This window comes from Cornus florida, unplaced genomic scaffold (genome assembly GCF_030987335.1).
Source record: "Cornus florida cultivar Cherokee Brave unplaced genomic scaffold, ASM3098733v1 CherokeeBrave_3.0.0_Hap2_Chr02, whole genome shotgun sequence".
NCBI classification, from domain to species: domain Eukaryota; kingdom Viridiplantae; phylum Streptophyta; class Magnoliopsida; order Cornales; family Cornaceae; genus Cornus; species Cornus florida.
In genome coordinates, this window is record NW_026775572.1 from 53,554,007 (window position 1) to 53,580,085 (window position 26,079).

General features: G+C 33.4%; 3 protein-coding genes and 1 pseudogene across 7 annotated transcripts; 1 reads left to right on the forward strand and 3 right to left on the reverse strand.

Annotated features, from left to right (window-relative positions):
* Positions 1-736: 736 nt before the first annotated feature.
* Positions 737-1,966, reverse strand: LOC132294995 (probable glutathione S-transferase). Its single transcript, XM_059793057.1, has 2 exons — positions 1,585-1,966; positions 737-1,381 (listed from the first exon to the last, which is right to left on the reverse strand). The coding sequence occupies exons 1-2, from the start codon at positions 1,891-1,893 to the stop codon at positions 1,010-1,012; spliced, it is 681 nt and encodes a 226-aa protein (XP_059649040.1). The 5' UTR covers positions 1,894-1,966; the 3' UTR covers positions 737-1,009.
* Positions 1,967-9,331: 7,365 nt separating this feature from the next.
* LOC132296246 (protein FAR1-RELATED SEQUENCE 5-like) lies at positions 9,332-9,883 on the reverse strand. Its single transcript, XM_059794460.1, has one exon. It carries the CDS (start codon positions 9,881-9,883, stop codon positions 9,332-9,334), a length of 552 nt encoding a protein of 183 aa, XP_059650443.1.
* A 5,136-nt stretch (positions 9,884-15,019) lies between these two features.
* LOC132294996 (pentatricopeptide repeat-containing protein At3g03580) lies at positions 15,020-23,815 on the forward strand. 5 transcript variants are annotated; one of them, XM_059793059.1, is made up of 4 exons: positions 15,020-17,890; positions 17,971-18,054; positions 18,215-18,256; positions 23,128-23,327. In XM_059793059.1, the coding sequence occupies exon 1, from the start codon at positions 15,115-15,117 to the stop codon at positions 17,785-17,787; it is 2,673 nt and encodes an 890-aa protein (XP_059649042.1). In that variant the 5' UTR covers positions 15,020-15,114; the 3' UTR covers positions 17,788-17,890; positions 17,971-18,054; positions 18,215-18,256; positions 23,128-23,327. The 5 variants fall into 5 exon arrangements, with proteins under 5 accessions (XP_059649042.1, XP_059649043.1, XP_059649045.1 ...); XM_059793060.1 differs by having other exon boundaries at positions 17,979-18,054; XM_059793062.1 differs by having other exon boundaries at positions 17,985-18,054.
* On the reverse strand, positions 23,164-24,106 carry LOC132296247 (probable glutathione S-transferase; annotated as a pseudogene).
* Positions 24,107-26,079: the final 1,973 nt, after the last annotated feature.

Consider the following 26,079-nt stretch of genomic DNA (forward strand, 5'->3'; position numbering starts at 1 on the left):
ACGAGATTTTTAAATGAGCATCGAAACACAGTGCATAATTTTCTTTCCATCATCTAGTATGTTATCATTAACTTGTGGAGCTTAAATCATCATCAACACTGAAGTCACGTAACATACTTAGGGAGCGGAAGTTACTAGTTTTGGAGATCAAAAGTTTATGGAGAAGTGGATTTTGTAAAGAGCATATCTATGGAGCGGATCTTACTAATATTGCATCGTGTTCATCTATGTCCATGCTTTATAGATTGTTATTTATTTTCCAATACTATTGGAGTATTATGATTTTTTTCATTTATGTGGAGTTTCTGCATGCCTGGGGTCAAAAGAAGAGGTGAAGGACCTGGGAATAGGGTGCAACGGATAGGTTTCTCTCGTCTAAAGTAATGATGCACTGGCAGTTTCACTGTTCAGCAATATTTTTTGTTGGATTTATCTATTTTATACTTTAGCTGAAGGAATTTGAGCCATTGGATTTTTTATTGTTGATATCATCCTACTTGAAATGAATATATTGATGCTTAAACTTGTCTCATCAGCACGACAATAATTATCTTCTAATAACTAAATTATATTAGGTGCAAACAAATGAATTATTTTAGGAATGAAACCAATATCTGTAATTTCTTTAGAAAACGTAAGATTACAATTTTATGGCGAAAATTTTTAATGCTAGATTCAATAGTTTTTATCTTTGCAATTTATGTTGCATACTTTAAGTAGTTGAATGAGATTTGAATGATAAAGAGTCATGTAATTTGTTCATTGATGAAAGAAAAATGTCACAACTCATCTGCTTATTAAATGGGTTAAACACAACCCATTTATTATTAAAAACATTGCGGGGGAAAAAAAAAACAATAAACAAACAGAAGGCACAACTCCCAGAAGCAATTACTAGGAACTTTGCCTCGCAAACAAACATCACTTTGAGATTGGGTATGCCTCATGTGATCTTCATTCATGTGATTGCAGGAACGTTGAAGGTTCGTGCAGGGCCTTGCGAACTGGTTCATTTTGGTGCTGTAGCCTGTAGCTGCAAGGTATTTCTCATATATATAACTTGGTACCTGGTAATCAGCTTGTCTCGAGGCGGCCAGTTGTCTCTGATAATTGGAACATCTGAGAAGCTTTGCATCCAGGAGAATATCAATGGGAATGTTTCTGAATCTACCAACTTAAAACCTATTACCTCTTCAAATACACTGACCAAATTAGCCATCCAACCCAATGCAAGGTCTAGAAATCCAATAGTCTCTCCACCAAAGAAAATTTTTCCTCTTAGCACTTCTTCTATGAATTTAAGGTTCTCCATAAAAGCAGCTGTAGCTTCCTCTTGCTCTTTCCCTTGTGTGCGCAAAACTTGCCATACTGATGGCAAAAGCTTGAGGGAAGAAAAAATAGTAAATTTTGGTTAGATGATGCTTATAAACAATTTTGTAAGCTAGCTACAAAAGTTTGGTTATATGTTTTGGAAAATTATTTAATCTAAATGGTTTGATGCAAGTATATAGATATTAAATTATTTACTAATATGTTTTATTCAGGGCCAGACTTTAAAACATATATGAGAGTCTGGTTATTTACCTTGTCGTCATTGAATTTAGCCCAGAAACGCGCCATGGCTTTCTCATAAGGATCTTTTGGCAATATGGGAGTGTTTTGCCATGTCTCCTCGATGTATTCAAGAATTACAAGCGATTCTGCAATCGCTTTTCCATCATGCACCAGCACTGGCACCTTTTTGAGCACAGGATTGTGCTGGAGAAGTAAAGGGCTCTTGTTGGTAAGATCTTCAAATATGGTTTCGTATTCTATGCCCTTAAGTTTCAGTGCCCAAATGATCCTCAGGGCAAATGGAGTTGACCATGTCCTGAAAAGCTTCAGTTCTGCCATTGCAAACTGTGATAGCTAGGTCCTTCCTACTTTTATATCCCTTGAATTTTCAATATGGTTTGATGGAAAATGGCTCTTTATTTGTTTATTTATTTATTTTTGGAATGTTGTAACATATCCCTATATTTTTCTGTATATCTATGTAACCCCTTAAATTTAGATAATTTACATGCTCCCCCTTGAATATTCAATATTGTCTAAATTTAATTTGATATTCAACATTAGGTAATTAATGCTCTTCATTTTTTCAACAAGACTGCAGGATTCTTATTTTAAACTTGTGATGATAATATATGGTCCAAATATGTTAACAATTTGTTGATTAGCCGACACTGAGCTAATAGTTTGTGAAGGAAAATTGTGAAAACACACAAAGTGCAAGAATTTATTGAGAAATCTATATCTATCTATATCTATACTACTTATAAAAGTATAAGGATTTTTAATTATTTATTTACATTTTTCATATTTTTTAAATACTAAGGTCACCTTAGAAATCGCAGACGGTGCGATTTCTAATCCCAAAATTTAATAAAAACGAAAACAGAGATTGAACAACCCTTGGCCTGGTATATTTGGCTTCCACTCCACCGTCTGCGAATGCATCCCTTTTACAAACCCACTCCTGGTTCTTGTTCGCGCTGAGGCGGGTTGATCCAACAGGGTCAGCAGTATGTATTATTGATCGTTATTATTCTATTCTTTAATGTTTCTTCTTCAATTTCTTTCTTGATTCCACCACACTTGACGTTCTCTACAGTTTTCTTTTAATTTTTTGTCCTATTGATGCATTTTTTTTTTGTTCATTGTGGCATTACTTGTCCAACCATTGACAATAATTCACAAACAATATTGTTCTTCTTTATATTCTTTTCTACAGTTTTCTATGAATTTTTTGTCCTATTGATGCTTTATTTATTCATTTGTTCATTGTGGCATTACTTGTCCCACCATTGATAATAATTCACAAACTGCAATATTGTTCTTCTTTATATTCTATTCCCATTCCCATTCCCATTCTTGGATTGGCATATGCTGACAAGTACCATAAATAATGATATAATGTGACAATATTACTTTCTGGCCATTTTTTTGTTTTTGTATTCCTTATGTTTACTTCTGTTTGTTATCATATATAGAATTAGTTGGAGATTGTTTTCGTCATGTCAGAAATTAGTTAATGATTTCAAAAGTTAGATTCACATTTCATCAAGTATGCATCATTGCTAAAATCATAAACATGCAATATTTACTTCATGTTTATAGCAAATGGCAAAAATTGGATTTATTTTCCTTTTCTTTTTCTCTTATTTATTTATTTTTCTGGTTGACATTACATAATTGTTTGAGGATCAAATTGCTTACTTTGTAACCGTTGACTGATGAGGTCCAATTTTCTTTCCCTGCTTGCATATAGGATGACATTACCAATATCGAGTCACTGAAACTTGGGGCAGGAATTGTGACTGCAAATACAATAACACTTGTGATTGCTGGTTTCCGAGCAAGTTCTAACATTGAGAAACTGAGGAATTCCTTCAATATCACCATCACACTTCTCACTCAAATCAGTTTGCCTTGCAGTGCATCTGTTCATGAATCTGATCGAGTGGTGAAGGTTTGTGCTTGCTGTCAGTGGCGATGAACTTTCATTGCTAGCTCTTACTGCTTTTTGTTATATACCATTAGAATTAGTGTCATGTTTAAAGGAAGACGAGGTAGTGATACATAAATGCCGCTGAACTGATAAGTTAGAACAAGGGATGACAGACCTGCATATGTAAGTAGCTTCAACTGTGGCTTAAATTACATGACACGGTTCATGTGGTCTGTGATATTACTCATAATTTAATGTTCTATTTGCAGATGTATATATATATATATATATATATATATATATATATATATATATATATATATATGTATTGATGGTTCGTTACAAAATGCCGAGCATATAAACGTTGACACTTCCGAGTGTCCTGTTTGTAGGACTACCAGGGTTTACGGGGCAAATCCCCTGCTGTTCATTACCCTGCAGTCCCCTGCTGTGAGCTGATGAAAGGCCTTAGTTGGCGACGTCTGCTTCAGTTTGTAATATGTCTGTGGGCTCCACTAAAATGGTGCAAAACACATTATTCCGTTAAATCTGCCATCCATTAACTTATATTGTAATTTATTACATAAAAAGAAAAAACAAATACTCAAAAAGCTAACCCTATTGACAAAAGTTAGCCCTAAACCAAGATAATCTGAGAAAAGACGAACCCCTGCAAAAAAAAGAAAACGAAAAAGAGGCGGCCAAAGAACCCTAAATTCTTTGGGTTTCGAACAAAGAAATGAAAGTCAAAATTCAGCGGGTTTGTTGGTCGCGATCTTCGCCGGCCTTGGTTTGCTTGCCGTCAAATTCCGACGCCGTGATTCTGGGTTCTTCTCTGGCCACGGTTTGCTTCGCTATCTTCACCGGCCTTGGTTTGCTTGTCGTCAAATTCTGGCGCCTTGATCTGGGTTCTTCTCTGGCCACGGTTTGCTTCGCTATCTTCGCCGGCCTTGGTTTGCTTGCCGTCAAATTTCGGCACCGTGATTCTGGGTTCTTCTCTGGCCACGGTTTGCTTCGCTTTTGTGTTTCTGTTTAGCTGAGTCGAATTTACTCTTTTTTTAATGCTCTTAGATGCTGGTATTTTTTACGAATAAGAAGGTCACAGTTATGATTACTGTTGATATGATTTATTGTCTAAATTTTATCTGCATTTGTAAATTTAATTAAATCTTTACAACTTGCTTGTTGAATTCAGTTTTAATATTTTTACTAGTGAGGCAAAATTGATTATATTTATAATGGTGATGAAAAGTTCACCATTTAAAGTGTCAGAAAAATCTAAGTAAATGTGGTGGTTGAGAAAACCTCTAGGATGAGTGATGGATTGCCCCTGACAAGGTCATGAGTTGGTGACAAAGAAAAGAGTAGTTCATAATTGAGTAGCTTTAACAAGTCGAGTTAATCAGGAGAACTAAGAATTTAATTGGAAAATATGGTAAAGCTAAGTTTATGTATCGTGTATTGGCATATTTTGTGTTACTCTACCACATCAAGTTCCAAATTTTAATTTTATTCTATGTGTAAGGTCATTCCACCAGTAGCTTGGGGGGCTCATTGTTTCTAGTATGTCATTAGATTCAATCACAGAATATTAATGTACTTGGTTTCTCAAGTACCCTAAATCACTTTGAAACTTGCTGTAAATGAAGAGTGCAACTGCAGCAATATAAACCTGTTTAAGCATCGAACCGATCAGTTCTTTGATTGGTCATTGAGCACTTTCTTGTTAAGTTTTGAACAATCTAAAACGTGTAGCTTTCACAGGAATTCGACTTAATTTGACAGTGCTGATCGTTTTTTATAACTAAACACCTTTAAAAAGAGAGAATTTGTAGATTTGATGTCATCAGAATGTTACGAATTGGGTTGTTAAACTGGTGAGTTGTGTTATCTAGATGAGAATGTCAATGATATTGACTATAATTATTTTGGTTGGATTATTTAGTTCAGCTTGACAAATTTTTAAACATAATTCATTATTTATTCTTGAGAGGAATTCTATCAGCAATAATAGAACTCTCACATTGTTGTTAATTTTTAAATACTCAGATTAATCAAGAATACTAAGGTGGCTGTGATGATTAAAATCATTCATAGAGCTACAGTCTTCTGTGTATGTGTGTGTGTGAGCGTAATCCAAATAGTTGTATTTACAAAGGTATGGCAGATGATGTAGCTTCAATAGAAATGGATTTGGGTGAGAGTATGGTTGTGCATAAAACATAAATTTTATTTTATTTTTCCTTTTAAATTGCCACCCCAGCCCTCTCCTTTTGTCAAAATTAAAACAATGTCCTTTGTAGGTTTGTTTCAACTAAGATCAAGGCATGTTAAAGTTGAAACAGTGCCATTTTTTTATGTCTCTTTCAACTATGGGGAGAACATGAAAGATGAAGATTGTGTTTAAGTTTGTGGTTATACTATTACCAACCAAATTAGATTCTCCCTTGTAGCATTGTCTATGTTTAATTTCATTTAATCAAATTTAATTAGATTTTTTGTGGATATCATAAGCATACAAAGGTGTGTTCGTATGTATATATACTCTAATCTGGTGTAACCTTAAATCTTGTCACATTAGTTTATCAGTTCTTCTATTTAAAACAAAATTCTAACTGACCCATTTGATCTAATTTTAAAGGATATAAAACATAAATCTCTTTTAGCCAAAAATATGTATGACTATCACAATATCATAGCCCATTGAAGTCTAGGATAGTGTCCCCATTGTCATTACTATCTCTGTCCACCATGCACCATGTCATACCCTATATGATCTTTTCCTATATCCTACTAAAAAGCCGTCTCCTATAAAGATATTTCCCTTCGTATGGCATATCTTAAATAAATTCATCCACATTTCCTGAAATTGCGATTTATCAATGTTCATCTATTTCCATTTGGACTTGGATGCATTAACACTAATTATAATAAATATATTTTCTCGCATTATGAATTGTGAATCTTGTGAGAAAAAAAACCCTTAATGTAGTATTTAACTTAGAATCATTGGCTGGATGGCTTAAGCAGAATTATCACTATCAGTAGTATTTAACTTAGAATCATTGGTTGGATGGCCATTGAAGAAATCATATGCCGACTACTTTGGTGGCTGGTTTCGTCCCATGTAGCTGTATCAAATAAACAAGATCATAGCAAGAGCTATAATCAACCCACCTCCTGATCACTTCTTCATCTTCATAAACTTCTTGAATCTCAAATATTATGTTCAACAAACTGTTTAACTCTTCAATTGTATAACTAACAAATAAGCATAGCATATAGTGGATCCAATGATTCGCCATTTTTCGCAGTCATCTTCTTTTTTCTAGTCCATATATAGATAACCCCTGCCATGATATTTCTTCAAAAATTTAAAAGAAAATCACAATGTTCATAACCCATAAGTAACCAAGCAAAAGGAAGTAAGAAAATGCTAATTTTCTTCTACATCACACATATACATAAATATAAACACAAATAAAAGCATGGACATAATTAGAAATATTGTGAAAAATCATAAATGCACAAAATTTGAAGTCTCCCGTTGCCTTTCGTTTCTCCTGTCGCCTTTCCCTAATGGATTGAAGTCTCCTGAAAATTTGGTTAATATTTTGAAGTTGCATCTTCAATTCTTGAATATTACATTGATAGAACGGTTCAACACTTTTATCATCCAAGTTGAATATACCCATATCGTGGCCCCCGTACAAGTAATCCTCATCCATTCGATCCCAGTAATCGTCAGTGAAGTGAATTGAATTTGCCTTATATTCTGAAAAATCGTGAGCAGAGAGTGACATCGAGTGATTCCCACCCAAAAATAACATGCAATTGCTTAAAGATTTTACCTCTACCCACTTCTTTTGACCAAATTCCAACTTATAAACTTTGAACTGCAATGTTTTGTATGGACAAACCATAAGCACTGTATAAGATAGTTCCAAAACAATATAGTCATTTTGTTCAGCTGTCTCATGCCGAATAACTAATGTCACACATATATTTAACTCAACTCAACATAACCCTACATTCACTCTAAAAATTAGGTAGTCATATAGTGCGAACAAACTAATGTCACACATAAATTTAACTCAATTCAATATATTATTTGAAATTAAATTTTGCGATTAACTCATTTTAACTCGACTCCCCACTGCATAACCTCTGCAAGCTTCAAGCATGGTCTTTATGGAATCTGACATTACTCACTGAACACCAAAAATATCGGCCATCCATCCTTAGCCATAGGACAATGAAAAAGGAGATAGTTCATTGGGGCACAAATCCTCTGCTGTCCCTTTTCCTACGGTCCCCTGCAGTGCAGTTTATTGTGGGCCCAAATTGGCCACGTCTCATTATTTTTGGAAACATAATGAAAATAGATGATCATGTCTTAATTTTTTTTTATTCCCATGTATGAAAGAAATAATAAATTTAGTTATTCTCTATAACTGAATCATGGAATTCTTTTATAGTGTTCCAATTACTTTCGTACCAAACAAAATACTTGATGTTTAAAAAAATTACGAAAAGAACCACATCTGTTTTTTTTTTTTTTTTTTTCTTTCTTCGAAATATTAAAAATTCAATTACATAAAAGTGAAAATTGGTGACAACCAAATACCTCATAATCCTTTTCAAAATCCTCTTTAAATTAACATGTGACTGTGTTTTTTTGGATGCTTTTTTTATATGATAAAATTTAACTTTTAACTTTAAATAAAATATAAATATTATGATCTTTTAAGCTTGTAACTTTTAACTTTTAAGCTTCTAAATTTACTTAAAGTCTTATTATGATCTCTGTTTTTATAAGTGCAATATCTCATTATGAACTCATAGTCTAGGAACATCGAATGGGAAGGATTAAGCATGTGGCCAAGCGCGCTGAAAAAAAGGAAAAAAATGCAGCAAAAGCTAAAGGAGATGAACAAAAAAAAAAGATGTGGCATCCAAACGCGATGGAAAAAGAATTGCTTTAGATAGTGAAAGTAATTGTGATGATGCTTCATACTCTCCTTCTGCCAGTTCTCCATCTCAATCATCAAGTAGTAGCGATGAGATTGAAAGTGGAGGTCATTTAAAGAGTAGAAAAGTTATTTGTCAATCAAGACAAAGTGAGAGTTTGAAAAACACTGTAGGAAGTTCAAAACTGAAGCGGAAGGGACGAACTGTAAGCCATCATGGACCTTGCTTATTCAAATTTAGGTATATTTTCAAAACCCTGATTGACAATGAGATCAAATTATTATAAATTTCATGTATTCTGTTATTATTTTAAAAAATTTCCTATTTGTAATGATAAATTATGTTGTTTCCATATATTTTTTATTGAAGTTATTGATTCGATTAATACAAAAATTTGATTAGAAAGAAATAAAATAAGAAAATATTGAGACAAAGGTACTGAATATATATTGATTAGAAAGAAATATAATAACTCAATATATATATATGTATATATATGTATATATACAACAATGCTTTGAGACTAAAGTACTGAATATATATTAGTATATAAGTATGTACATCACCATGTTGAATTGACTTAGATTTATGAGTGACCATTAGTTTTTCAGCACTATGTGAATACCTTAATTAGATTATGAAGGTGTTGAGTGTGGCAATTAATAATAAATTTTGCCAAATTTTTTCTTTTGACGGTGACGATGAAGGTGGTGAGTGTGACAATTAACATTAAACTTTGCCCAAAATTTTTCAAAGATATGTTAAATAATTTATAGCTAAGTGTATGTTTTTTTTTAATATTTGTAAGAAAAAAACAAAAAAATAGATGTCGCTTTTTTCATTATTGCACTTCAGAGGATTCGCACCCATTTAAAAAGGCACTTGCAAAATTGTTTGTGCTGGAACTCCAGATTGGCAGGCCAATTCCACATCAATTGCTTGGGCAACACTTATTCTTCGTTGTGATGGCATCATATGTGTGCATTCTTCAATTATCATAGGATGATTGCGAGATTCGACAAAATTATATACAACATACTTTCCCTTCTTGCGGTCATATCTAATTTGCATCAGTGCACCACAATCGGTTCGAGTTTCAGCCTTGGGCTTTCTTGTATGGATATCCCTCTTGTCCTTCACCCTAAAACCTTGTTTGGAACACACAAACTTGCTTGTTGTAATATTTCCTGTCTTACGGCTTTTATTTGCATAATCCTTACGAATACTGAATCCAACTTTACCCCCATAAGCATTGTAAAAGTCGTATGCTTCATCCTCAGTGTCAAACTGCATGTTCAATTTTGGTGTGAATTCTATGTCAATGGGATTGACAACTTCTGCTACTAAGTTTTCAGAAATATTGATTTTGGCAACGATTGGAACGCTTGTTCTCACATCATTAGTACTTAAGTCGTCGTCCATTGGGATAACTTCAGTATGAATGCTACAAGAAGAAAAAGGTCCATCAAAACGTTAAAGTTAGTTTCTATAACTTGTGACAAAAAAAAAAAAATACTAAATATTTACCGAACTAATGAAAAGGGCCAAAAAATCGTACAATTATCCAAGATTTTAGATACACTAGAATGCTTAACCAATGTCAATTTCAAGTAAAAAAATATCATAATTTACACTAACGAATGACAAATGAAAGAATTAAAAATTGTTATATTTAGGTGTGAAATTAGTTTTGCAGAACTGTATGAATAACTTAATTTAATGGTGAAGGTGATCAGTGTCCCTACTTATTAAACTTCATAATGTTTTTTTTTTTTTTTTTTTTTTTCTCACAAATATCACATAATAACCTGTGAAATGTGTAATTGCCGCATACATGAGAAGACAAAATATTTGGATAACACATTGATACCTAATGAAGCCAACTCAGTTAAAAAAAATAATTATGGAAGATTTTACATTCACTAGAATGGTTATTGAAGATTATAGAAGAAAATCCTACAATTATCCAAGATTTCAAATACGCTAGAATGCTTAACCAATGTCAATTTCAAGTAAAAAAATATCATAATTTACACTAACGGATGACAAATGAAAGAATTAAAAAATGTTAAATTTAGGTGTGAAATTAATTTTGCAGAGGTGTGAAATTAGTTTCCAGAACTGTGTGAATAGCTTATTTTGATGGTGAAGGTGATCAGTGTCCCTACTTATTAAACTTCACAATGTTTTTTTCCTCATAAATATCACATAAAAACTTGTGAAATGTGTAATTGCCGCATACATGAGAAGACAAAATATTTGAATAACACATTGGTACCTAATGAAGCCAACTCAGTTAAAAAAAAAAAAAACAATTATGGAAGATTTTACATTCACTAGAATGATTATTGAAGATTATAGAATAAAATCTTACATTTATCCAAGATTTCAAATACACTAGAATGCTTAACCACTGTCAATTTCAAGTAAAAAAATATCATAATTTACACTAACGGATGACAAATGAAAGAATTAAAAAATGTTAAATTTAGGTGTGAAATTAGTTTTGCAAAGGTGTGAAATTAGTTTTGCAGAACTGTGTGAATAACTTAATTTGATGGTGAAGGTAATCAGTGTCCCTACTTATTAAACTTCACAATGTTTTTTTTCTCATAAATATCACATAATAACCTATGAAATGTGTAATTGCCGCATACATGAGAAGACAAAATATTTGGATAACACATTGGTACCTAATGAAGCCAACTCAGTAAAAAAAAAAACAATTATGGAAGATTTTACATTCACTAAAATGGTTATTGAAGATTATAGAAGAAAATCCTACAATTATCCAAGATTTCAAATACACTAGAATGCTTAACCAATGTCAATTTCAAGTAAAAAAATAGCATAATTTACACTAACGGATGACAAATGAAAGAATTAAAAAATGTTAAATTTAGGTGTGAAATTAGGTTTGTAGAGGTGTGAAATTAGTTTTGCAAAACTGTGTAAATAACTTAATTTGATGGTGAAGGTGAAAGTGTCCCTACTTATTAAACTTCACAATGTTATTTGAATAACACATTGGTACCTAATGAATCCAACTCAGTTAAAAAAAACAATTATGGAAGATTTTACATTCACTAGAATGGTTATTGAAGATTATGAAAGAAAGTCATACAATTATCCAAAATTTCAAATACACTAGAATGCTTAACCATTGTCAATTTCAAGTAAAAAAAATATCATAATTTACACGAACGGATGACAAATGAAAGAATTAAAAAATGTTAAATTTAGGTGTGAAATTAGTTTTGCAGAGGTGTGAAATTAGTTTTGCAGATTAATTTGATGGTGAAGGTGATTAGTGTCCCTACTTATTAACCTTCACAATGCTTTTTTTCTCATAAATATCACATAATAACCTGTGAAATGTGTAATTGCCACATACATGAGAAAACAAAATATTTGGATAATACATTGGTACCTAATGAAGCTAACTCAGTAAAAAAAAAATTATGGAAGATTTTCATTTACTAGAATGGTTATTGAAGATTATAGAAGAAAATCCTACAATTTTTCAAGATTTCAAATACACTAGAATGCTTAACCAATGTCAATTTCAAGTAAAAAAATATCATAATTTACACTAACGGATGACAAATAAAAGAATTAAAAAATGTTAAATTTAGGTGTGAAATTAGTTTTGCAGAACTGTGTGAAGAACTTAATTTGATGGTGAAGGTGATTAGTGTCCCTACTTATTAAATTTCACAACGTTTTTTTTTCTTATAAATATCACATAATAACCTGTGAAATGTGCAATTGCCGCATACATGAGAAAACAAAATATTTGGATAACACATTGGTACCTAATGAAGCCAACTCAGTTAAAAAAAACAATTATGGAAGATTTTACATTCACTAGAATGGTTATTGAAGATTATGGAAGAAAATCCTACAATTATCAAAGATTTCAAATACACTAAAATGCTTAACCATTGTCAATTTCAAGTAAAAAAATGTCATAATTTACACTAACGGATGACAAATAAAAGAATTAAAAAATGTTAAATTTAGGTGTGAAATTAGTTTGTAGAACTGTGTGAATAATTTAATTTGATGGTGAAGGTGATCAGTGTCCCTACTTATTAAATTTCACAATGTTTTTTCTCTCATAAATATCACATAATAACCTGTGAAATGTGTAATTGCCGCATACATGAGAAAACAAAATATTTGGATAACACATTGGTACCTAATGAAGCCAACTCAGTTCAAAAAAATAATTATGGAAGATTTTACATTCACTAGAATGCTTATTTATGATTGTAGAAAAAAATTCTACAATTATCCAAGTTTTCAGATTCACTATGATGCTTAACCAATGTCAATTTTAACTAAAAACTATCATAATTTACACTAACAGACGACAAATGAAAAGTGTGACATAAGTTAGTCAGTACTGTGTGAATAGCTTATTTTGATGGTGAAGGTGATTAGAGTCCATATTTGTTAAATTTCGCAATTTTTTTTTTCTCATAAATATTAAATATTAACCTTTGAAATGTCTAATTGCCGCATACATTTAATACCAATTTTTTTTTTTTGATAACACGTTCATACCTATTGAAGCCAATTCAATTCTTAAAATCAATTATGGAAGATTTTACATTCATTATAATGACAGATCGATGACAAATGAAAGAATCATAAATTTTCTAAATCTACACTGTTCCGTTCAAAACAAAAATTTCACTGTAAATGAACAATATATTAAATGCACAATATTAATAACATGTATTAAGACTTACCAACAATCAAGCATTAATTAGGTCAGGTCCATTGTAAATTTCCTTCCTGTAGATGAAGAGCTGACATTGCATTGAAGAAATCAGCACACTGCAATCTGGGTTTTGATTAAAAAAAGATAGTAAAAAAGTAAGAATAGAGGAGAGAGGAATTAGGGTTTTTAATAAAAAAGGAATTCAAAAGCAATATGATTTTTTTATGGAACAAAGAGAGACGAATAATTAGGGTTCTTAATAAAAAAGGAATTCAAAAGCAATATGATTTTTTTATGGAACAAAGAGAGACGAATAAGGGTTTGGATTAAAGAAATTAAAAAGAAACAATGAACAAAATGAAAAAGAAAGGAGGGAAATAACAAAACCAAAAGGGAAGAAAGGGAAAGTGCAAGTGCTGAAGCGCGGGGCGGTTAAATTTTCTAGCTTATTTCAACTTTCCTTCTTTTTTTTTTTTTTTTTTTTTTTTTGGCTTACAGTTGGCACGTTAAGTTACTATGCCGTTTATTGACTTCTTTTCCTTGTGCCAACCCAAATACGGTATTAATCAGCTCACATCAGGGGACTGTAAGGTAATGAATAGTAGGGGATTTGCAAATGTTTAATGGGGGCAAATCCCCTGCTATTCATTAAGCACTGCAAGTCAGAATTCACTCCGATCCGAATGCATGACAACGGATCACTGCAAGATAGAGTATGCTTTCTAGTTTGTTCAGTAATTGGATCACCAATAAATGAATAGCCTGCAGTCCCAACTCCAAGCCCAGTGTATTTGTAGGCCTTAACCCAATGCCCCAGTGTCTTTTCCAAAGCCCAGTTGCTAACTCAATTTTATAAGCGAACCCAGCTTTTGGCAACGGATTTCAAAATTAAATGGGTGGTCAAGTATCACTACATAATTAATTCAAATAAATTAAGCGAAAGCGAATTTGAGAGAAAAAGCTCAAAAATGACAAAATTTAAATCACACATAGTGGGAATGGAAGCGAGAACACGCGCGAAGCGTGAAAATAAGAATGCACTCGGAGTGTAAGAGCACGCGCAAAGCGTGAGAGTGAGAGTGCGTTTGGAGTGTAAGAACGACACCCATTAAGAAGAATTATCCAACTTAGTCACATAATAGCTTGACATTTTGCTACAATGGTACTCTTGTTAAAGTAATAACAGTCCTTCCTCCAATTTATAACCTCCAACCTTGCTTGGTTTGATTTACCCTTTACAACATATTCATGGAATACAATTTAGTTACTTTCAAGTCTCATGCTAAAGAGCTTGGAGGTATCAATCCTCCCCAAGCAAGGCATAATATTGTGAGATTGTTCATTCAATGAACAGTTCAATAATATCAATGCATGCTTCAAATTAGTACTAATATAGATTTGTTGACATACCTTACTTTTAGTATAGATTTGTTGAAATACCTTCAAACATATATGTATATCAGTAGTGCTACAGAGTGAGCCCGCGAGCACGAATCTCTTGGGATCATGTTGACTTATTACAAATAAAACATAAAGGCATTACATAGTTCTTTCATAAATAAAAATAAATTACATATAATCACCTTCTGAATTTTAGACACATTAGTGAAAAGAAAAACACACACACACACACAGAGTTATACACATCACCATTAAGGAAAAAACAAACATGCTACCTTTCTTTTACTACAGTTTTGGTACTGTACTGGTAAATTATAAGTCGAATTTAAGGAATTTTCAAAATGCTTCACAATATCTGATTTTTGTTTGGGTAATTAAAAATTGCTGGAAAAATTCCAATTTGTTTTCACTACCCTGTCCCTTCTTTAAAACGGGTGGGAGAACTCCGTAACCAAACAAGCTTCCAACGGCCAACCATATGAATAGTTACAAAAAAATCTGAGCCAAACTTCAGTCTCGTCTCATGAAAGATGCAAAGTTTCGAAGTCTAGGCCAACGAAGCCAAGAACTACTTCATATCATCTCGAAAGCTTTATCTTCAGCAACGAACTCTAGAGAGCTCCACAAACTTCATTCACTGATAATCACATTAGGACTCGACCAGTCGGCCTTCTTTTCTGGCAAACTCATTAGCAAGTACGCCAAATTCAGAGATCCACTTGCTTCTTTATCAGTTTTTCGCGGAATTTCACCAACTAACAATGTTTTTCAATGGAATTCAATCATACGAGCACTTACCCATAATGGGATGTTCTCTGAGGCTTTGGATTTTTATTCACAAATGCGGAAGTTGAAGCTTCGACCTGATACATACACCTTCCCTTCGGTTATCAATGCATGCGCGGGCTTTTTGGATGTTGATTTGGGTAGGCTTGTTCATGATCGTGTTATGGAAATGGGTTTTGGCTCGGATTTGTATATTGCCAATGCTTTGATTGATATGTACTCGAGATTCAATGATTTGGATAGAGCGCGTAGTGTGTTTGATGAAATGACTCACAGAGATGTTGTTTCTTGGAATAGTCTGATTTCGGGGTATAGTTCAAATGGGTATTGGGAGGAAGCTTTGGAAACTTATCATTGTTCAAAAGTTGCTGGCGTTGTTCCAGATTCTTTCACTTTGTCCAGTGTTTTACCTGCATGTGGTGGTCTGTTTGCCGTTGAAGAGGGCCAGATTGTTCATGGGTTGGTTGAAAAGATTGGTGTTAAGAGTGATATCATCATCAGTAACCTGCTTCTTTCTATGTACTTCAAATTAGATAGATTAGCAGATTGTTGGATGATATTTGATGAGATGGCAGTTAGAGACACAGTCACTTGGAATACTATAATTTGTGGGTATTCTCAAGCGGGCTTGTATCAAGAGTCAATCAAGTTGTTTCTAGATATGCTTCATAAATTTGAACCAGACCTATTAACAATTACATCTGTTCTCTATGCTTGTGGTCACATTGGAGATTTAGAATTGGGAAATTATGTCCATGAGTACATGATGAGAAGTGGGCATGAATGTGATACTACAGCAATTAATATTCTTATTAGTATGTATGCGAAGTGTGGTGATTTATTGTCTTTGTGGGAAGTTTTTGACAGAATGAAATGCAGGGATTTGGTGTCATGGAACTCTTTGATTAATGGTTATATTCAAAATGGACATTATGAGGAAGCAAAGAAGATTTTTAAGATGATGAAAATGGATTTCAAACCCGATTTTGTCACCTATGTGATGCTTCTATCTATGTCTACCAAGTTAATAAACACTGATCATGCGAAGGAACTCCATTGTGAGATAACAAAAATGGGACTTGATTCAAGCTTAGTTTTGGGAAATGCTCTTGTGGATATGTATGCTAAATGTAGCGGAATGGAGGATGCACTAAAAATATTTGAGGGCATGAAAACTCGTGATATTGTAACATGGAATACTATTATTGCTGCATGTCTTCATTCTGAGAACAGTAGTTTAGGATTCAGGATGATCAGTAGAATGAGAACAGAGGGGATGGTGCCGGATGTGGCAACCATGTTAGTTACCTTGCCCATGTGTTCCTTACTTGCTGCCAAACGTCAAGGAAAGGAGATCCATGGCTACAGTTTCAAGTTACGGTTTGAGTCACATGTTCCAATTGGGAATGCACTGATTGATATGTACTCCAAATGTGGTAGTTTGAAGAACTCACTCCTAGTATTTGAGCAAATGAAAACAAAAGATGTAGTGACATGGACAGCATCAATCTTTGCACATGGGATGTATGGTGAAGGAAAGAGAGCTCTGAGAGCTTTCAAGGAGATGGAAGCAACAGGTGTTATTCCTGATCATATTGCTTTTCTTGCAATCATATTTGCTTGTAGTCATTCAGGTCTTGTTGCAGAAGGCCGGGCTTGCTTTGACCGGATGAAGAAAGACTACAACATTGAGCCAAAGATTGAACATTATGCTTGTATGGTTGATCTTCTATCACGATCTAGGCTATTCGCTGAAGCAGAGGAGTTTGTTCTTTCCATGCCATTGAAGCCAGATGCAAGTATATGGGGAGCTCTACTTAGTGCTTGTCGAGCAAGTGGAGACATAAAGATTGCAGAGCGTGTGTCTGAACGTATCATTGAATTAAATTCGGATGATACTGGGTATTATGTTTTAGTATCAAATGTATATGCAGAATTAGGGAAGTGGGATCAAGTGAGAATGATAAGAAAATCTTTGAAAGCTAGAGGACTGAGAAAAGACCCTGGATGTAGCTGGATGGAGATTCGAAACAGGGTTTATGTGTTTGGCACTGGGGATAGTTCCTTCGAACAACATGAAGAGGTCAATAAGTTCTTAGAGATACTTGCTGGTTTAATGGCTAAGGAAGGTTATGTTGCTGATTTACAATATGTTCTTCATGATGTTGAGGAGGATGAGAAGAGAGACATGCTCTGTGGCCACAGCGAAAGGATTGCTATAGCATTTGGATTGTTAAACACGAAACCAGGCACACCTTTGCAGGTGATGAAGAATCTTCGGGTCTGTGGGGATTGTCACACTGTGACTAAGTTCATATCGAAGATTACGCAACGAGAATTATTAGTTAGAGACGCCAATCGCTTTCATTTGTTCAAGGACGGAATCTGTAGTTGTGGGGACTACTGGTGATGATTTCTTTACACAGCCACATTTGATTGACTGAAGAAGGTCGTCTGCAATGAAAAAATCTATTATCCATGCGCCGTATGGAACTTCAAAGTGGTGGCTGAAGGTCAGACTGGCTTGACATTTGGCTCATCCTCTGTTTGGTGGAAGTTAGTTGGAATGTTTCTTATATAACTGAATTTGCAGTTTTTTAGTTGCAGGAATAGTCATAAGCATCGGCACCAAGTTAATTATAAAACCTTAGGTCAACCATGTTATGTCAATCATCTGGTAGATGTTTTTCACTCTTCTTATATAATGTATTTTTTTCATAATTTTGTGAACTATATGGAGTTAAGGATTTTTATTTTTTATTTTTGTCTTTTTGTTCTGTTAATTAGACTTTAAGTTTTAAAATTTGAAACAACTTACTAATGTATTTTCTCTGCAGACAAGGTGGCTGTTTCAATTGGATGCTGTATATTTCCCGAAGGTATACTTCGATTGCTTTATTGCTGTTTATTGCTACTGTCAATATCCTCTCTAAAATTGATTAATGACTTTTTTAATTTTGCTTTGCAAATGCTTTCTTTATTTATTTTTGGGAAATTGAAGAGATATTTTTTTGTCAAATTATTTTTCTTCGATTAGCCATTGAAGCTTTTGAAAATAAACTATATGCTCGTCATTCCTAAAGCAATTGATATTTTAATATTTCATTTAGTAAGATTGATAAACAGTCTAGCCAAAGGACAAAAAAAGAAAAGAAAAATACAAGAACGTTTTAAAAAATAGAATTAGTAAAACCCCATACCTCCAAAAAAAACTCACACTGGTGTCGGTGAATCAATATATACATATACATATATATATATATATTCATTCTGTTGAAACACCTAAGGGTATGATATGCGCAAAGAATTTGACAATGCAAGATTAATAGAGAGGATTTCAAGAAAAGAAGAAAAGAAAAAAAGAGATAGCAGGGAAACCATGTTTCTTTTCTCCTCCTTCTATTTTTTTATTTTTTATTTTTATTTTTATTTTTTTCCGGGTAGAGTGGAAAATTTTACCCAGGGAAAAGGAAAAAAAAAAAGAAACATGGTCTCTCTACTATTCTATAAAAATGTGCAAAATCCAAATCATAATAGTTTTTCTCTTTATAATATCTGAAACACACTCTCCATCTAAATTGCTGGCTTAAAATCTAGGGAAAATATATAAATTTCTTTTTGGGTAGTCAAGAGGGAGTTAGTTACTGACTAGTGTGGTTAGAAGGTGAAGATGGTGGTCAACCATTCCAAGGGAATATGGACACCAGCATTAGTATTTCCACCATCATGCCTTGCTAGCAACCTATCTAGCATCTTCAAACTTAGTAGGTTTTCCATCTCCACTCTTAAGTAATTTCATTCTTTATTGAAAGAGACAGTGAAAGGTTATCTTTATTCTCTGAAGCTTTGCAGAGTGACAGAGAGAGTGGAGTGATTGGATCCTTATTATTAATAATGCAATCACATAATCAATTTATTAGTACATAATCAAACTCGAGCAGTAAAACAGGACATAGTCTTGAGTCTTGACACAAATGATCATTCCAATATGCAAAGTTTGAGTACAAAGACTACCGATGCTAAGTGTTATGCCCTAGTTGACAACACTGGCCTAGCCACTGATCGATTGCATCTATGCAAAAAATTTCTTCCGCTAGTTATTCACTTCTTTCTGAGTCTAGCTGCTGCCTCTTGCACACCTCATAGTCTACAAAAACTGACCTCACAACATCATTTACACATTAATCTCCAGCAATCTTAAATAGGAGATGATGTGGTTTGCCTATCGTTTATGCATGAGATTCCATGGAGAGTAGATCACTCACATAAAATATACCTCTTTAAGTTTGTTTTGATTATTCTTTGTTCTCCCAATTTAGAGTATTCTCAGTCTCTGATGCATTGTTATATTTTGGATGAACCTCGAGCTCTATTTTTAGTTTTGGAGAGTGTGCAAATAATTCAGTAACTTCAGAAGTTTCAGCAAGTTTTACTGACTACTCTATACTTGATTCATTGAGCTTATAGTTTGACCAATCAAGTGCTTACTGTTGGTCAGTCAACAATGATTTTGATTGGTCAAACAGCTACTGGACAAACCTTGACTCTTCCAAGCTTTGGCTCTATCGATCCAACCTTCCTAATCAATCCTTGCCAGAATAGAAATTGGTGTAGGCAAATTTTGGAATAAAAGTTGGAACCTGTACTTTTTGTGGTGTTCTAAGAATTAAGTTTCTTTAGTTAATTAGTGGTGATATCTATGTCCAAGTGCAGAATCCGATTTTGAAGATACGTAAAGGGAAAAAATGTAATATCATCTCTTGAGTAACTAATTCACCAATTAGGGTTCACACTCATACATTCTTATTTTAGGGCACAATGCATACATGTTTTGATTTATGAAAAAGATGTTTTGAATGCATGTATGCATTGTTCCCTAAAATAAGAATGTATGAGTGTGGACCCTAATTGGTGAGTTAGTTATTCAAGAGATGATATTACATTTTTTCCCTTTACGTATCTTCAAAATTGGATTCTGCACTTGGACATAGATATCAACACTAATTAACTAACTAAATAAACTTATTTTAAACTGTAAATTTTTACAAAAACCGTAAGCCTCCATTGATATGTCGATAGGTAAATAAAATTTTACATAAGTTTTATCGAAGTTCAAAATACTTTGATTGATCGAAGTAATGCCAGTATGGTTCAATTGATAGCTCGATCATCAACCTCTGCACGAACTGTTTTGGAAACTATCTCAAATCAAAATTCTAAAAGGTTTAACAACCTTTTTGGTTCGGTTTTTTAAAAGCAGTTTTATGTATTTAGAGAAATGAAAATCAGAAAACAGTACATAATTGTGTTTGGTTGACACTTTTCTGAAAATTCATTTTAAAAAGGTTTGATTTTAGAGCACGGTATTTTTATAGTTCTCTGGAAACATTTTTTAGTTTTTTAGAACTGCTTTTAGAAGACTGAACCAAACATGCCTTTTGTTTTCCTTTTCTGATTACAACTAAGAGACTAATATTTTGGACAAAAAGCACTATATAAACACCTCTAAGCTCTCATAATACACAGAGAGATGTAGATATCTCTCTACACATTATTAAGAGAATACATACAATCTAGAGAGATCTTTATATAGAGCATCTAAACACATAGAGTGCATATTTTTCTTTTCATCATCTAGTATGTTGCATTAGATGGTGAGTTATTATTTTAGAGTATTGATCATTAACTTGTGGAGCTTAAATCGTCATCAACTCTGAAATCACGCAACATACTTAGAGAGTGGGCGTTCTAGTGTTGGAGATCAGAAGTCCATGGAGCAGACATTACTAGTATTGCATCGTGTTTGTATTTCGTATCTGTGTCCATGCTTTATAGATTGTTATTCATTTTCCAAAAGTATTGGTGAATTATAATTTATATATTATTTTCTTCCTTTATGTGGAGTTTCTGAATGCCTGGAGTCAAAAGAAGGGCGAAGGACTTGGGAATAGGGTGCAACAGGTAGGTTTCTCTCGTCTCAAACAATGTTGCACTGGCAGTTTTATCTTTTCCAAAAGCCCCATTTCTTAGAAATGTAAGACAGTTCTTTGAATTTATTTTATGTTGTGAAGGCACTGAAAATTTACTAATCTTGCAGATAAATATAATAGCTGGTCTCAGAAATAATTTTTGCATGTTCTTTTTTGTTGGATTTATCTATTTTATGCTTTAGCTGAAGGAAATTGGGCACATGGATTTGTTATTGTTGATATCATCCTACTTGTATTGTATCACTTGTGGTTTTTCTCTGTTGATAAAAAAATAAAATATTGAAAAGAGAAATTAAGACTTTAACAACACAAGGATATATGTGGTTTGGCCACTACGGCCTAAAAAGCCCAAAGAGCTACGTCACTTTCATTGTATTTTCTCTTAATTTTTGTATACAATGATCACCTTTATATATAGGTTAAAGAATATAAACATGTGATAAATATGATACAGGAAAAATTCCTAAAATCACTCCCATTATTCACTCATATCAATATTCTGTAAGGAGGATTCTTTAATCACTCCTTTAACGAAATTCTCCAACAGCCCCTTCAAGTTGGTACACGGAGATTTTAACTCAAGTATCCAACTTGACACTAAATACGAAGTTGTCAAGGGTCCGAAACGAGTTGATCCAACTTGACACTAAATACAAAGTTGTCGAGAGTCTGTGATGAGTAGATCCAAGAAGAGTTGATCTGGAGATCCGAGACGAGTTGATCCAGAGATCCGAGACCAGTTGATCCAAAGATCCAAGTTGAGTAGAGTATAGAGTAGGGTATGATAAACCTGCTTTGATTAAAAAAATAAAATATTGGAGAGAGAAATTAAAAATGTAGCAACACAAGGATATACGTGGTTTGGCCACTACGGCCTACATCCATGGCACACAAAGCCCAAAGGGCTACATCACTTTCCTTGTATCATCTCTTAATTTTTGTATACAATGATCACCTCTATTTATAGGTGAAAGAATATAAACATGCGATAAATATGATATAGGAAAGATTTCTAAAATCACTCCCATAATTCACTCATATCAATATTCTGTCAACGAGTGATTCTTTAATCGCTCTTATAACGATATTCTCCAACATTCTCAAAACAGACCATATATGTTTACCATTATCAAACACCATACTTTGGATCCAATTTCTCATTCACCTGGAAACCGTTTTGAGTAAATAAATATACCACATTCATATACTCTCGAAGAGGAATGTGTTCCAATGTGGACCCACCTCAAAAGATTAGTGGGACCCACTCTAATTTTGACCCAAAGATGCTTGATTATCACTAGTTAAAAAACTAGTTTCCAACATGGTGATGCTTAAACTTGTCTCATCAGCACCACAATATTTATCTTCTAATAACTATATTATATCAGGTGCAAACAAATGAATCGTTTTAGGCATGAAATCAAGATCTGTAATTTCATTAGAAAATGTAAGATCACAATGTTAAGGTGAAAATTTTTAGTGCAAGATTCTATAGATGCAATTATGTTGCTAACTTTGAGTAGCTGAATGAGATTTGATAATGATAAAGACTCCTGCGCTTTGTTCATTGATAAAACAAAAGTCACAACTCACCCATTTATTAAACGTGTTAAACACTGCCCACTTATTATTAAAAACTTACTGGGAAAGAAAAAACAGACAGAAGCTTCAACTCCCAGAAGCAATTACTAGGGGCTTTGGCTCGCAAACAAACAAAACTTGGGGTGTGCCTCATATGATCTTCATTCATGTGATTGTAGGAACTTTGAAGTTTCGTGCAGGCTGTGTGAACTGGTTCATTTTGGTGCTGGTGCTGCTGGTGCTGCTGCAAGGCGTGTCTCACGCATAATTTGGTACTTGGTAACTAGCTTGTCTCGAGGTGGCCAGTTTTCTTTGATAACTGGAACTTCTGAGAAGTTTTTCATCCAGGCAAATATCAATGGGAACTTTTCTGAATCAACCAACTTAAAACCTATTACCTCTTCAATTACGCTGACCAAATTAGCCATCCAACCCAATGCAAGGTCTACAAATCCAATAGTCTCTCCACCGAAGAATTTTTTTCCTCTTAGCCCTTCTTCTATGAATTTCAGGTTCTCCATAACTGCAGGCGTAGCTTCCTCTTGCTCTTTCCCTTTTGTAAACAAAACATGCCGTACTGATGGTAAAAGCTTGACAGAAGAAGAAGTAGTGAATGTTTGGTTAGATGACAGTTTTAGAATAAACAACTTTGTAAGCCAGCTAGAAATGTTAGAAACACTGCTTAAAATAAAACGCAATGTCACTTTTATAAAATTTGAAAGTACTTTATGTTGGAAAGCTATATAAATCTAAATGATTTTTATGCAATTATATAGATACAAAAATATTTTTGATATTTTTGATTCAGGGCCAGACATCAAAACATATATGAGACTCGGGTTATTTACCTTATCGTCATTGAATTTAGCCCAGAAACGCGCCATGGCTTTCTCATAAGGATCTTTTGGCAATATGGGAGTGTTTTGCCATGTCTCCTCAATGTATTCAAGAATTACAAGTGATTCTGCAATCGCTTTTCCATCATGCACCAGCACCGGCACCTTTTTGTGAACAGGATTGAGCTGGAGAAGTAAAGGGCTCTTGTTGGTAAGATCTTCAAATATGGTTTCATATTCTATGCCCTTAAGTTTCAGTGCCCCAAATGATCCTCAGGGCAAATGGAGTTGACCATGTCCTGAAAAGCTTCAGTTCTGCCATTTTGGTTTGATGAACAAACTGTGATAGCTAGGTCCTTTATAGCCAACATTTTCTTTCTTTTCTGGTTTTTTTTTTTTTTGTTGGAATGTTATAACATATTCCTATATCTTTCTGTATATCTATGTAACACCTTGAATTTAAATAATTTACATTCTCCCCCTTGAATATTCAATATTTTCTAAACTTAATTTAATATTTGATATTAGGTAGTTAATGCTCAACAAGAGTGCGGGATTCTTATTTTAAACCTGTGATGATAATATATGGTCCAAAATTGTTATTTTATATACGTTTCTAACAATTTGTTGATTAGACTATATACGTTTTTAACCATTTGTTGATTAGACTGCACTGAGTTAATAGTTTGTTGAGAAATACATAAAAATGTTGAGTCCAAGGCCTAAAGCATAAGCTCCTATTTTGTGTAATTTCATGTTAATAGTTCATGACAACTTTGTTTTGATTTCTGAATCCATCTGCATCCATGGATGGTAACCGTGATAAATTTGTGTGATGTTGTGGTCTGAATTTTGTTTCAGTCCAGATTTTTGTCCAGAAAAATGATCTCTTGATTTTTGTATAGTGAATTTCTTTTTGTTTAATCTTCACTGTGGACGCAGCCCATGCTTTTAGTGAACCACGTAAATCTGTGTTTTTTTATGTGTGACGTGCTAACTTTTTTGTTGTGATTCTTGCTTTGTGCATGTTGATTCCAAGATGGTCATTGCTTTTTGGGGATCAAAATAGTATGCAGAATAAGATATCGTGTGGTGCACAGTACTCGTTTTAATTTTGAACTTTACCATTTCAAATTTTAAATTTCACTACTTTTATTACTAATAAATTTAAATTGGTAAAATTTCAGAAATTTACCGTTTAAAGAGGCTTATGAAAGTAGATGGATTCAGAGATAGTGGGGTCTGTCATGCTCTATTTTTAATCCTTGATGTTGGTTTGGATGCTCTGCTGTGTTTCCTTTTGAAATTCCCTTGTGTTTTTGGTGCCATTGTTGTTTGTTAGGTTTTATTTCAGCTAGTTTAGTCTTTCTTTTTTTGTTTGGTTACTGTGTTCAGTGTTGCTTTGTTTTGATGTTCTCTCTGGGGTATGTTTCCCTGTATCTTTGTATATTTATTTTTTTGAGTTAATGTTTATTCCTACTTATTGAAAATATATATATTAAAAAAAAAAAATTTACTGTTAAAAGTGATGAAATTTCAAAGTAAATGCGGTAAAGTTGCACTACAAGTACAGGGAAAAATAAATAAATAAATAAATAAATAAATGCATCAGAGAGAATTTTTATCTAATTGTGCTTGTTCTGTACCTAACTGTGATAGTATTGGTATTATTTAGGAAGAAATGGAATACGACTATTGATGGCATTTTTTTTCCTTCTTCTTCTTCTTAATTGATACTCACACACACGTTTCCACCGAGACTCGAACTTCTAATCTTTTTTTTAAAAAGTAAGAATTAAGTAGGACTAGGCCAAGGAAACTCATTCGTTCATCTAATTGGAAATTCTTCCTTTGAAGATGAAGGAGATTCGCAAAAGATTTTTATTTTTTATGATGGGAAACATGTCCTTGACAATCTACGTTCAATTTTATAATTTATTCAGTTATAGGGTCACCAAACCTGGTCTGGTCTAAACCATCCATTCCTAAGCATATATTCACACTTTGGGTTGCGATTCAAAATCGACTACCAACATTGAACAGAAGATGTACGTCACACGTCAATGTTACATTATGTACCCTCTGCAGATGTGAAACAGAATCCCATGATCATCTTTTCTTCAAATGCACCTATGTGAAGCCCTTATGGACATTTATTTAAGTACATTATGGGTTTCATATCCTACCTTCCTCAATGGCACAACTGATTACTTGGACGGCCCACCATTGGAATGGCAACTCTGCATTTCACAGCAATTCAATTTAAAAAATGTGTCTCACTTTTCTGGTATACAA

What these genes read in the sequence shown, in the direction of transcription:
- LOC132294995 (XM_059793057.1), bottom strand. Translation starts at nt 1,893, where the DNA reads ATGGCAGAACTGAAGCTTTTCAGGACATGGTCAACTCCATTTGCCCTG. An exon ending in CTAAATTCAATGACGACAAG is followed by an intron (nt 1,382 to 1,584) that starts GTAAATAACCAG and finishes TCTTCCCTCAAG; the next exon opens with CTTTTGCCATCAGTATGGCA.
- LOC132296246 (XM_059794460.1), bottom strand. Translation starts at nt 9,883, where the DNA reads ATGGACGACGACTTAAGTACTAATGATGTGAGAACAAGCGTTCCAATC.
- LOC132294996 (XM_059793061.1), top strand. Translation starts at nt 15,115, where the DNA reads ATGAAAGATGCAAAGTTTCGAAGTCTAGGCCAACGAAGCCAAGAACTA.